General features: G+C 37.2%; 1 protein-coding gene across 1 annotated transcript in view; it reads right to left on the bottom strand.

Annotated features, from left to right (window-relative positions):
* Positions 1–1,346: 1,346 nt before the first annotated feature.
* LOC122787872 (mucin-16-like) overlaps positions 1,347–13,759 on the bottom strand; it is a 262,498-nt gene continuing 250,085 nt past the window's right edge. Inside the window, exon 80 of the mRNA XM_044054789.1 lies at positions 1,347–1,875. Within this exon, the coding sequence (XP_043910724.1) occupies positions 1,777–1,875 (99 nt within the window). The 3' untranslated portion in view covers positions 1,347–1,776. The remainder of the gene's footprint in view (positions 1,876–13,759) is intronic.

The raw sequence follows: 13,759 nt of genomic DNA, 5'->3' as shown, positions 1-13,759 counted from the left end.
GTCTCAATTTGGGTATTATCCTTCTTTATGTATTCCTAATTTGATCAAATATCATGTACAATGTCCCCACTGGGACATGCCTTTCTAGACATATTAAGCAACTGGAGAGTTCACAAAGGTTCCTAACCAAGAAAATCGTTGACTTAAAGTCCCTGCACTAACAGGAAAGGCTTGAAGTGCTATCTCTTCACTTACTCTGTTGTGTAGTGATATATGCCTTGTATTTTGTGTCATTACAGACCCCATCCTCTTTGATTTCTTATATCATCAAAAGTCAAATAGCTACACTAATACTAGAATGTACACTAATACAAGAACTCGGAACTTAAATATCCACCACCATGTAAATAAGATGCACTTAAGAGACAATTTTATTTCTCAGCACCTACCTCACCTTTAGAATAAATTTCCTCTACAAATTAATGAAAGTGACACACTATCATCATTCATATTAAACCTGGATGATTGAATGGGTTCTCACAAACGTACACACAGGATGACCAGCTTTGGCCTTCTTGCAAAGGGCAAAACATAGGTTTATGATTTCAGATGCTTTCTATAGATTCTCATGAGACCAAATAAAATTAGATTCATTGGTAGCTAAAAATAAGAAATTCTGAAGTGTCTGGCAATGGCATGCCTATTGCTTGTTAGTCCACAATTTACCTGATAACACCCCTTTAGAAGATACATGGCAACAGGACAGTTAAGTCTTTCAGCAGAGATATTATTATAGCATCTTGTAGCTAGCAATTACATCTCTCTTCTCTGCACACAATATATTGTAGGTGTTGTACCAAGTTAAATTATTAAACATTTCAGACAGTATTTACAATTTTCAATAAATTATTTATTGACTACACATTGTCAGAGGCACAGTAAAGGTACCTTTGTTTCAACAAGCACAGAATATTATAAAAATAATGTATTTTATATAAATTGTAGACGTTTGTCTTGCTTAATGGTTTAATTTGCAAAATGCACTTATACAAATAGAAAAAATGTATACAATATTATATTTACACATTTACAATTTTCTTCTAGGGGAAATTGGCATCTTATCTTGTAACATAATTTGCTGGGAAACGACTCTAACTTGTTTGGATATGCACACATTCTCTTACATTAGAGATACCTGAATGCAAGACCAGCAAATGACATAATGCCTTAACTATAGGCATTAAATTATTTAAAAATAGTGGGCGACATTCAATAAAGGCTACACTAAGTGTACATGATATGTATGCAAGAACATTCTTATCACACGTTTTGTGCTTTTTAGTCACTCAGAAAGATTACACTAAGTGTCCATGTAGTCTGTAGTTTGTGGTAACCTTTATGAATCCCTGAAAATATTTAAACTGCAAGAATATCAGTAGGAAAACTAAAATTAGGAGGAAGAAGGTGTGTTAATTATGTCTGTGTTATCTGTTCACTTAGTATACACTTAGTGTAGGTGTTATTAATCCCCAGGGATTATCTTCATAATGATAGATTAAAGTACATTGTATACTTAATACTTTTTTGTTGTGCGAGGTTGCTGCTATCTGATCATAAAATCATCTGAACATCATTGTAGCATGTACAGCAATGTGGCATTTAAGTTTAGATAACAAACATGGCTATTACTGGGAAATGACTTCATAATAAATGAAACCATAAATACACTTTTAGAAGATGAAGGACTGGTTATGGCATACATTTCTGATTTTTTTCATTGTTTTATTTTAAATACGTATCATTATTTGAAGTGATGATGGAATACAGTCCGTCTCCTTAGTAAAGCTTCCGGAAATCTAAATGAGAAAAGTATTGACCATATATACTCTGCTCCATGTTATAACCACTCATCTTCCTCCTTAAACAAAATGGAATCTGCAAAACAAAAGGTTCAGAAAAGAAATCTGTTATTACCGAGTATTGCATTCCAGTACTGACAAATATTTCCTGCATTATTTTTAAGCAAGCAAGAAGAATTAAATAACAAAACTCTCCACTTGCAGCTGAACTTACATTTCATTAAATACATACATTTCTGTTCTCACTGTTCTGTTATAATGACAGTTTCTGCAAAGTACATGCACTTGCAATATGGCATAATATTTTCTACAAAGTATATTTATTCCATGTCACAAAGTTATAATTATTTTGTTATTGAACTTTACTGTTATTATTTTTTGTATTGCTAGTTATGATGAGCTACTGGTCAAGGCAGCATGTTTGTTCATAAACATGAAAAGATCTTTTCAGCTTTAATATCCATTTTCTGGTATTCCATTTAACTACATACAATTAATTTAAACATATATTTTTAATATGTTTATTTCTTTTAAAAGAATGGCATTCTTATACTTTACCTCAGACAGGCAATACGAAAAGACTTGTGTGTTACACAAATGTGATTATTTATTAAATATAAACAAATCATAATGTGGTTAAATCCTTTTGTTGTTCTCTGTTATGAGTTCAAATCCATGATAATGAGATGGCATTATTGTGTGTTTATGCAGGAGATACACTAGAAAATATTAACATTTCATTCAATTCATTTCAGCACCCTGGTGCTCATTTTTGTAGCCTCCCAAGTAATATTATTCCTGCCAGGCATGTGCTGTCTTTAGCTCTGTTCAGTAAACACAATGTGAGTCCAAGTTTTTCTGATACACATATACATGCCTTCTTATCTACTAGCGATAAATTTATATTTTGAGACTAAATTTCCTTAAAGATGAAGTGAAATTAATGCTCACAGAAGTACAAGATACCATACTTTTTCTGAAAATATAGTGCTTTTGTTAAAAATTATCTCTTGAAGTTAATACTCAAAAATATTAATTTGCATGAGCTATGTTAATTTGAGTTTTAGATTGCACAGATTCCTTATGTTCAAAAATTATATTTAAAACTTACAGCTGAATAATGAATTGTTGTTTCTGTAAAATATCCCATGCAGACTGCTCTCCTACAGTACATAAAAGTGATATGCTACTATGATAAGGCAGTGTCTCATTTTTTAACCATTTATTTTCATTTCTGATTAAATATTATGTTACTTTTATAGTGACCTGTGGTGGTGTTTTTTTTGTGCTTTTCTGACTTTGCCCGTGTTTTAGTCAAACAAAATTTATCTGTTTGCATTTTTTTGTTCTGGGACCTTATTCTTTAGCTTCATGTTAATTGTGGGAAGACTATGAATTACTGTAAGAACACAACATCATTTATACATTGTATTGAAGTTCTCTCTCCATAAGTAAAATAACTTCTAAAACATATCTGTTTGTACTTTGAACCCTGCCTGGGGCCTTAGTCTTGAAACTTCATCGACAGTTATGGCAGAACTGTGAACTTCTGACAGATATGAGCCTCATTGGTCATTTATTATTATTATTACATTTTTTCCATAAACAGTGTTTCTGTTAAATTTCTGCACAGTCTGGTGCCTTAGATTATGGTAGAAGTGCAGTAGTGGAAGTATTGTATATTCTGCTCCAGGACTGGAGCTTCAACGTTTTTATAGATGTTAATATTCCATATACAGCTTATCATTAAAGTTATAGACCAATGCCTTTCTGTTCCTCCATTCCTTTTGTCTGCCTCACCCCCTCCCCCACTGAGACATAAGGTAAAACTGAAATTCTAAACTAACTGGGTTCATTGGTCTGTATCTGCAAGTAGAGCTTTAATATTGGCTTTATTTTAAATTATCCTTCGCCTAGCCTGATTTTTGTAGCTTACATTTTAGCTGGCCTGCTTCTTATAGCTGAAATTTGTCCTGACCCTCCCACCTTTTTCCTGTTGTGGTTTTAAGACTCCATGCCTCTACCTCTTCTGGTAATCTGTCTTCCACAAGTCCCTCCCTCCACTCTTTCATTATTATTGTCTGTTTTGAAAGCTATTTAAATACTTTTCTCATTCATTGTTTTCCATAGATTTATAATACTGAGTACCCAACCAGCAAATCAGTATTGCTCTTGAGTGAGCATCCTTTACTACAGATTGTGTCCTTATTGTTGGAGAGCTTCCATATGCTTGATGCCCTTACCACACTCTGAGAGGGTTCTGAATAAATCCTCCTCCATCCTTGGTAGATAAGAAATTTATTTTATTGTTTTGCATTTCAGTTAACTTTTTCAGAGTACTATTGCTTTATTTTTGCTTATTTGTTGATTTTGCACTTTAAATTATTTTAAAGGTCCCTAATACTTGAAATCACCTTGTCCAGGTAGTTGGTTTAACTTGTTTTGTGGGAACGTTATACTCTCAAGCAATCTATTTTGTCTTTCTACATTAAGAGGACTGGAATAGTCCATCCAGTGGCAGTAGGTGGTGGCCTGTTCTATCTGAGTTGGGAAACAAGTAAGACAGCTGTAAGTGTAGTGATTTCTTTGGCCAGAGGACATAGAAGTCAATATTTTAAGTGCCTGTATAAATATGGAACACTTGTGTGTTACACCTCATCATGTAGCAGGGGTTAATACTGTCCTGTATAAACATGGACATTTAGAAACAACAATTTTCCCTATAAAACAACCTCTGAAATTGTACCAGTAATTTGTTGACTGCAGAGCAACTACTTTGCATGTTAAGTAGGATGGAGCAGCCAGTTTGCATGTTAAGGAGCACTGCCCCGTCAATTTAGTATTATATAGCATAGTCTAGTCTCTAGCTCCAAAGCACTCAGTCTGCTAACTATCAACCCTCATGCACTGCACCCTTCACCCAATATAGGACCTAACATCATGGATATGCACTTTCCCAATTTTTCACACCCAGTTTAGTGGATATGGGTATAACAAATGTCTCATGTTCACTGACACCGATTTAATCCTCAAAGAAATAAATTCAGTATATGAAAGATGTATATTCACCACGTCTCTGGAGGCAAAGCTCTGAAGTCACTGATAATAACAATCTAAACCCACCATACATAGTACGCAACCCACACATAGACCTACTTATGTTGAGGCACTTAAATGCAATCTTCACAAACTTAAAAGACCTCCAAGACATTCCACCTGCAAAAATTAGCCTAGCAAACCTGAAAACACTTAACAGAAACTACACCTAAGACTCACAAACAGCCACACCTAGTCGAGCCTCAACTACGATCCCATAAGTCAAGCAAGTACACTATCCAGGACTCTAGTCATAGGGGAGTCCATTGTACAGCATATTGATGCCCCTCTCAGCAGGCTGAACAAAAAGAAAGTGTTGGTCAGTTGCCTGTCAGGATCCAGGGTATGCAAGGTTGCACATGCACTCAAGTCAAGTGGTAGGTATCTAGTATTTAGAAGCATTTTACCTTCACCAAGTATGATGCCACAATGCAAACAGAACATGATTGACTTTAATAATTGGCTTAGTTTTGGTGTCAGTCTAAGGGGATACAGTATTTGTCAGCATGGAAGGACATGGTTAACAAACAAGATTGCTTTGCCCAAGATGATCTGCATCTGCCCGCTCTACACTATTGAATGTTGGCTAAAACATTGCCCCCCCCTCTTAGAGAATTTTTAGGCAATTCCAGATTGAGGAACCTTCCAACATAGATAGCCAAATCTTTCTAAACAAATATAAAGGTGTTATTCTAATCAAAAAGTGCCACATCTTCCAAGCTTGCCTCAGTTTGGAGAATTTGGACATCTGTGAAGTTACCTAGACATTGTTTAAAGCTGCAGAAAGTACCCCAGCAGTCCAAGGCTTCAGTGTCTTCTGTATGTTTAGACTAGCAGCTGCTCAGACAGGGACTAAAGGTGAAGGTGTCTTGATCTACATCACTAACAAATGTAGCTCTAGGTTGGATAAACAAGCAAGATGACATACTGGAGTTCTTCCATGTCCAGATTACCATAGACAAAGTCCCATACCATATCCTAGCAAGCTACAGATCACCCTCTATGTCCTATGAATACCATCACTCATACTTAGACCTACAAGGAAACTCACCATTTAACCAAATACCATACTCATGGGAGACTTTAATCATCTCTCTATAATCTGTGAATCTTGCACAACCCCAAATTTGCAGGCACACAGATTCCTAGACTTTGTAACACAAATACCCTAAACCAGTTAGTGCATGTGCCTACTAAAGGTGTAAAGATATTAGACCTGCTACACATAAATATGAAAAAGAAGCCACACACACACACACACACACACACACACACACACACACACACACACACACACACACACACACACACACATTCTGGTAAGGTCAAACCACAAAGCATTCTCTTTTGAAATAAGAACTAATCCTATAAGCTTAGCAAACCCTGCAACACTTGGAAATTACTCCAAGGAAAACTACATTTTATTAAGTAATAACCTGTTAAAATTTCAAGCCCCTCCAAACCCATATGACACAGCAGTCTATGTGTAATTATTCATAGAAGATCTGGCCAAGCATATTAGTGAGTGAGCATAAGCCCAAAACTAACATAAGGCAAAAACTAACAAAAAACAAGCTACCTTGGAAGTATCCAAAATTAAGCAGACTGAACAACAAAAGAAAAAAGTTATAGCTGAAATTAGGAAGTGTAACACCTAAAAATATAAGAACTCTCACATCACTTGGATTGTATGTAACGTACTTTAGTTGAAAACCAGTTATCTTGCTATATTTGTTATGTATATCAAAAAAATGTAATAAAAATTATATTGGAAAAAAAAGAACTCTCACATCAAACAGAATGGACAACTAAGAGGACTAATTAAGTCCAACAAAGCACATTTTGAGATAAAGATAACATCCCATGCCATGGACAGTTATAAGGCCTTTTTTAGCTATGTCTGAAATCTCAAAGGCTGTGTACATCAGTGTGTTCAACAGTTGGTAAATGAAGCCACTTTCATGGAACCAACTTTACTGGCCTCTCACCCTAAGCTGCCTCAAGGAAATACTGTCTAACATAATCAATCCAACTATCAGCAGTGGGCAGATGTTAAATGCACTCTCTAAGGCTAAGAATACACATTCAGTGGGCCCCAATAATATCACAGGATGCCTTTCAAATAACCTGAAATATGACCTATTAGGGCCACTGGTGTCACTATTCAACCACAGCCTCTGCATAGGTTTTGTGTCATACAGATGGGAGACTCTGCACCACTCTGGTTTTGTCAAAAGCAGATTTTGCCTGCTGAACCTAGTGGACTTTTTTGAGAAGATCATTAGGGCAATGGAGGAGGGAAAAATGGTGCATATTGTTTACACTGACCTAGCTAAGGCATTTCATACAATATCCCACTCAGGCATTGTAATCAAACTAGTGAAATTAGGCATAGACCCCTGTGCAAATCACTAGATAGCCTGCTGGCTCACAGACAGGACCCAGGAGTATAGGACTGGAGAGACCACCTCCACAAAGAAGTCTTCCAGAGCTCTGTGCTGGGTCTGCTCCTCTTTAGCTGTGAGTTCCAAAAAATAAATCCCAATGTCATCAGCCTGAGACTAACCAAGTTTGCAGATGGTTGCAAACTAGGAGCAATCATAGACACCCTGCCAAGCTACTAACATTTTTCAGGAAGGTATAATAGACAAATGGCTGCTGCCAAAGCAATGGCTTAAAAATCAATGCCAAGAGATTCATAATAGTACCTTTTGGGAAAACTCTGCCAAGGATGGCCCAAGCCAGATGCAAAAGGAGGAGGGTGGTCATCCTGCCACAGTGACCAGAACTGGGAAACCACAGAAGCCAGGCAAGAAATTGTATTGAAATTTGAAAAAACTCATTCAGGCATACTATTGCATCGGGAGCAGCTGATGCACCAGCACTGGGGACCCAGTGTGCTGGTGAGAAGTGGGCTACTGACAGAATGTTCTACATGGTAATATGGGTCTCCAGTTACAGTGTAATGAATTTCCTTCTAACTAGCCACCATATTGGCCAAAAAAAAACATTGCCAAGGAACTCATGAAATGCAAAATCTTGAAAACTGCAGTGTCACAGTTACAACTCACTAGATCTGGAACATTGACCATCCAACCACCTACAGCCAATGAAAAGATGACACCGTACTACTCTGGCAGTGAGATGAGAGAGGCTGGAATTGGGTTTATTGTGGATAGCCGGTCTGCAAGAAGCATAATCACTTTCCAACTATTATCAGACCACCTGACAGTGCTCAACATTGATGGTGCCATCAACACCCACATATTATCCATCTACACATCATCATCTTCATCAGATACCATCCACATGGAAGAAGGTCATCATCGTACCCATCCACAAGAAGGGGGACAACAGTGAATGCAAAAACTACTATGGCCTCAGCTTGCTGTCCATCATCAGCAAAGTTTCCTTTTTTATGAAGATCATACAATCCAGGCTACAGAAACAGCACAAGCAAACCAGCAGGGAAGAATGTCTGGATTCAGACCAACTAGAGGACGCTGCTATCAAATCTTTGCCACCTGTCAGCTAATGGAGGAATTAATCTGGTGAGGACAATGTAGAGTTATCGTCTTTATCAATTTCAAGTCCACATTTGACTGTATCCACTGGACTTCCCTGTGGAAGACATCAGAGACAAAGCATGTGCCAAAGAAAACCATTACCCTCCTTCAGACATTATACAATGGTTCATCTAGCAATGTGAGCATTTGTCACGAACTGTCTGAAGAGATTATCATTCATACTGGGGTCCATCAAGGGGACATTGTCGCTCCACTGCTGTTCAACATAGTGGCGGATACCATCGTGAGGAAAGTATTTGAGGGCAGGAGTGGAGTCCAATACAATGAAGTCTGATCTGTGACTGATCTGATGATTGCTGATGACAGTGCCATTTTTGCATACAGTGATGCTGAGGCCACAGATATCCTCTATGACATTGCTCGCATCGTCTAATTGTATGGCATATGGATAAATGGAGACAATCCCAAAGTAATGGCAACTGAAGAGTCACAAGCCACTGCCCACCTTGGGGAAGCTCAGATTGAACAAATGCAAGAATTCAAGTCTCTGGGTTCACTAGTCCAGGAGAAGAAATCTTCAACAGCTGAAGTCCATAGCAGGATTGTACAAGCCACTGCAGCATTTGCTTTGCTCAAGTGGTGTCTATGGAAGAGAACAAACATCTCTATCACCACCAAGCTTTGCCTTTTTGAGGCCCTGATTTTGCCAATTCTTCTTTATGGATCAGAAACGTGGATTTCCTCAAGCCAGACCTCAACAAGCTTGAGGTCTTCCAAATGCAATGCCTGCACCAAATCTTGGGAATCTCACTTCTTGACTGCATTAGAAATGAGAGCATCCAGACCAGATGTGATCAGCAGCCAAAGATCAGTGAACAGATCCAGAACAGGAGGCCGTGCTGGTCTGGACATGTGTACGGGATGGACACCCACTGCTTCCCATACAGACTATTATAGACCGAGCACCCCGCAAACTGGAGAGTTCACAAATCTGCACCAAAGAAGAGGTGGGCTAAACAGCTTGAAGAGGACCTGAGAAGCTGTTTACTTGGCCTACAGGGGGACAGAAACACTGCCATGGACATAACAGCATGGAAAGGTGTCAATTAGAAGTCCAGAATCTAGCAGCACCCACAGCAGTGTACTGACTAAGTAGTTGACCAGCTCCACCAGCAGTCAGCTAGGGACAAAAGAAGAAGAAAAATGCCTTTTGGGAAGTTGGTCACCAAAGGAAAATATCTCATTGATAAAATACCCCTAGAAGTAGACACAGTAGTCAGGGATTTGGAAACTCATGTAGATAGTAAACTGGCTTTCTACTAAACATGTGTCTAAAGCTGTAAGAAAATCATTCTATGCCACTCAACATATAAGTAAGGGCATGGAATTTAGGTCCAGGGAAGTCATCTTATCATTGTACTCAGCCCTCATCAAACCCTTCATTTACTGTAATGCCCTCTTTGGTATGTACCTGACCAAGCAGATGCAAGAGCTGGAATGTCCACAGAGGTTCCTCACTAAAAGAAGACAAGACATAAGCACGGTATCTTATGCAGATGACCTCTCAGCCCTATCTCTACACTTTGTTTTTACAGAGTGCTGAAAAGCAACCTATGCCTGGAATATGAGGCATTCTTGGATTCTGTTCTGAAGGACCTTTTGCATATCTGCAAAATGAACAGTATCAGAACTACTTGAACTAAGGATTTAAACTTTGCTTGCAACATAAATAGGACATATTGAAAGGACAGGTATGTATCTCAGTGAATTATCATCCCTTCCTTAACCCTATTCAAGCACAACCTCAACTAGTGAATGTGAAATCAGAAATTCACCCCTGTGTGACACCTATATCTCTGATGGACAGAAACAGCCATTGAATCATGCCATAACTAAAATATACCCCCTTAAAATAAAGTCTAAGGTGCAATAACTCATGGGATACATTTGGATGACATGGCTAGGCTGCCCCAGTGGTCACTAGCCTAGTATATACCTATGAACCTATGTATAATTAAATGGATTTATTCATATCAAATATTTTTCACTTTTGTCATACATAGTAATAGAGTGAAACTGCCTATTTTTATGTATCGTAATGATCATGGAAAACTGATTTCTCAATATTTATTTCTTTAATTAATTTTTCATTTGCTGCTCAGGACTGGTGCAAATGGGCTAAAAGCTCTTTTTCAGTAGAAGCACAGGGACAAAAGCTTCACAAATTTCAGTGCAAAATTCAAAAATTGAAATCAAAAATAAAAACTAAAATCTAAATACGATTAGAAAGAGATAAGCAAAAATGATCAAATATCACTATTTTAATCAAACTTATACACTAAGTAGAATTACAAAAAGGTGCAATCTTCTTAAAAATATGTGACAGTAATTTCTGATTAAACTACTTGAATTGGCCTTGAACATTGAATAGCTGTAATATATCCCAGGATCTAAAGTGCTACAGTTAGACCTCTGATACTCACAAATTCAGAGCAATACAGTTAGACCTCTGATACTCACAAATTCAGAGCAATTCACAGAACACAGTGCAATCAAAATGCTAAAAAATAATAACTAAAAAATAATTAAATAAAACTCAAAATACAGCATAAATCTACAAATAGATTGAGGGGGCTCCCACCAACATCACATATAAGGAAATAATGTATTCTGGGTTGTATAACACCTTGAGAAAAATACATTTTCCTTGTACTACTGTTGCACCTTTGATGTAAAATTAATTTGAACTACACATATTTGGGAAATGCATTTTGGAGACAGCAGTTCCAAAATGAAAACTTGATAAATCCAGCGACTGTGTTGCTTCCTGTATATATTTATGACTTGTTAAGTGATCGTATTTTACTTTTTTAGTAGTGTATCACAGACCTGGATCTTTTTATGGCTGTTTTTCAAACAATACTGAGGATTAGTTATGCATGAAATAGTAAAGCCCTGTAAACAAACTTTCAAGCATCTAGCTTTTAAAATGATTTGCTGTGGACTGAATCTTCTGTATGTTATTAATGAAAGGAAATAAAGTCACTGTGTTTCTGTAAATTAAATATAATTACTAATGGTCTCCTGTAAAAAGTTATATTTAGGGACACGTAGTGTTGAATCGCTGATCAGTGATGGGAACTTGCAGTCTTTCTCACATGCCTTTGTACTTATGGTCAGAGTATGCTGTTTTGATGGCTGGGTGTGTTGTGAGTCAGTGCTCTATTATTATATTTTTATATTTTAATGAATGTAGGATTTGCATAAATGCCGTTTAGGTGTATTATTTTAAAGGCATGCATTATACAAGTCAGACAACTAAAAAAAATAATAGCATACATGGAGAAATACACCCATTGCTGTGAATGAGTCTCACATGCTGATTCCGTTCAGTACCTGTACCACCAATACAGGACATGGCATTTGCTGTGAGCTAATACATTTTTCTCTTTCATGCAATAACCACCAGTTGTGTCTTATATAATCCATGCCATTGCAATATCCCTGCTTATAGAAGCCATGGACCAGTAATGCAGTATAGACTACCATAAAATGTGTCAAAGGCATCATGGAATATGAGTTGCGAGTAAACTGTAGAGAAGGTTGCCATTAATTAATGCAGCCTTTGTTTACTTGTATGATTCTAAGAATGCTGCATAGAGATATCTGTCTACACACACACACACACACACACACACACACACACACACACAAAAAAAAAATATATATATATATATATATATATATATATATATATATATATATATAGATACACACACACACACACACACACACACACACACACACACACACATACATCTTTATACATTTTTTTTAGCTTGCCTTATTCTTTGGCTTGAAGGCAATTTGTTCTCGTTTCTTTTCTCAAAGACATCTTTGACTCACATGGACTTTCGGCTTTTCCCGGGCCACAACAGAACTCTGGTCTGCTCATGATTGGCAGTGGATTTTTACGGTGCCGTGTTTTCAGCCCGATGCCCAACCTTCAACGAAGGCATGCCCATTCACACTCGCACCTACCTGCATGTCTTTAACATCACTCGACTGCAGGAAGGACATGCAGCCTCCACACAGAAGGCACTCCAGCCGAGAATCGAATGGGAGAACATCTTGCTGTGAGGCGACAACGCTAACCACTGCACCACCGCATTTTTGACTCACATACAATTGCTAATTCCTAAACAAACCTCTACCATTAGCAGCAGAGTTCCGTTTTTAGTTCTGATAACCACTAAGTTCTTCCCTTTCCCATCACAGCATTTCACACAGAGTTTAGCCTCAATGCAATCTTGTTTTATTATATACTATAGTAATGTAACACAAATTCAGGACTGGATACTTACATTGTTATTTGATATTATACCTAGCACACTGATCAACAGGCAAATAAGCAGTGAGTTTGCACTTGGATAAGAAGCACCAATCACAATAAAGACGCAAACACTGTATGGACCACTGTCCCAGTCACTGTCATTGAATGTAATCTGTTTAGTAGTACTTGGATTAAAACTTTTGTTGCAATTAACATAGCTTTTTATATGGAAATTAGAAAAGTATTTATTACTTGTTACTTATATGTATAACTTAGATCTGAAGAAACTCTGACAAAACATAGCTTTTTATATGGAAATTAGAAAAGTATTTATTACTTGTTACTTATATGTATAACTTAGATCTGAAGAAACTCTGACAAAACATAGCTTTTTATATGGAAATTAGAAACGTATTTATTACTTGTTACTTATATGTATATCTTAGATCTGAAGAAACTCTGACAAAACATAGCTTTTTATATGGAAATTAGAAACGTATTTATTACTTGTTACTTATATGTATAACTTAGATCTGAAGAAACTCTGACAAGGGCTAAAGAGCTCATCTCTTGCTTTAACTTAATAAACCATGGTTTAAATAAGTAATGCCAGTGTAAAACCTGATTTCTTTTATTTTTATAGGTTCTTAGGTTCATAGGTAGAAACTAGGGTATTGGCCCTAGGGCCTATATAAGCCTAGCCAAAAAGGTACCCTGGCTTTTGCCACCCAAGAAAGTTATTTTCCTGTGCCCCTGTCAAGCAGAGCCACAGAAGTGATCCTCGGGGTGAATTTCCTATTTCCCATCCAATCATCAAGATTTTTCTTGAAGAGTGCTAATGAGGAGCTCAGTTTGACATAGATAGGTAGTCTGTTCCAGAGTATGGGAAGTCTCTGGGACAGGAATCTATCCCTCCAGCATGTTCTGTTTATTGTGGTACTAAGGTTTAGGTCCCTATAGTGTGCTGCTTGGAGAGATTGGTATTTCTTTAAGTGGAGCATGTC

Source organism: Protopterus annectens, chromosome 13.part0 (genome assembly GCF_019279795.1).
Source record: "Protopterus annectens isolate FY-2018-M chromosome 13.part0, PAN1.0, whole genome shotgun sequence".
In the NCBI taxonomy this organism is placed as follows: domain Eukaryota; kingdom Metazoa; phylum Chordata; order Ceratodontiformes; family Protopteridae; genus Protopterus; species Protopterus annectens.
The sequence above is the reverse complement of the archived record's forward strand: the minus strand, read 5'-3'. Positions and strand labels throughout refer to the sequence as shown.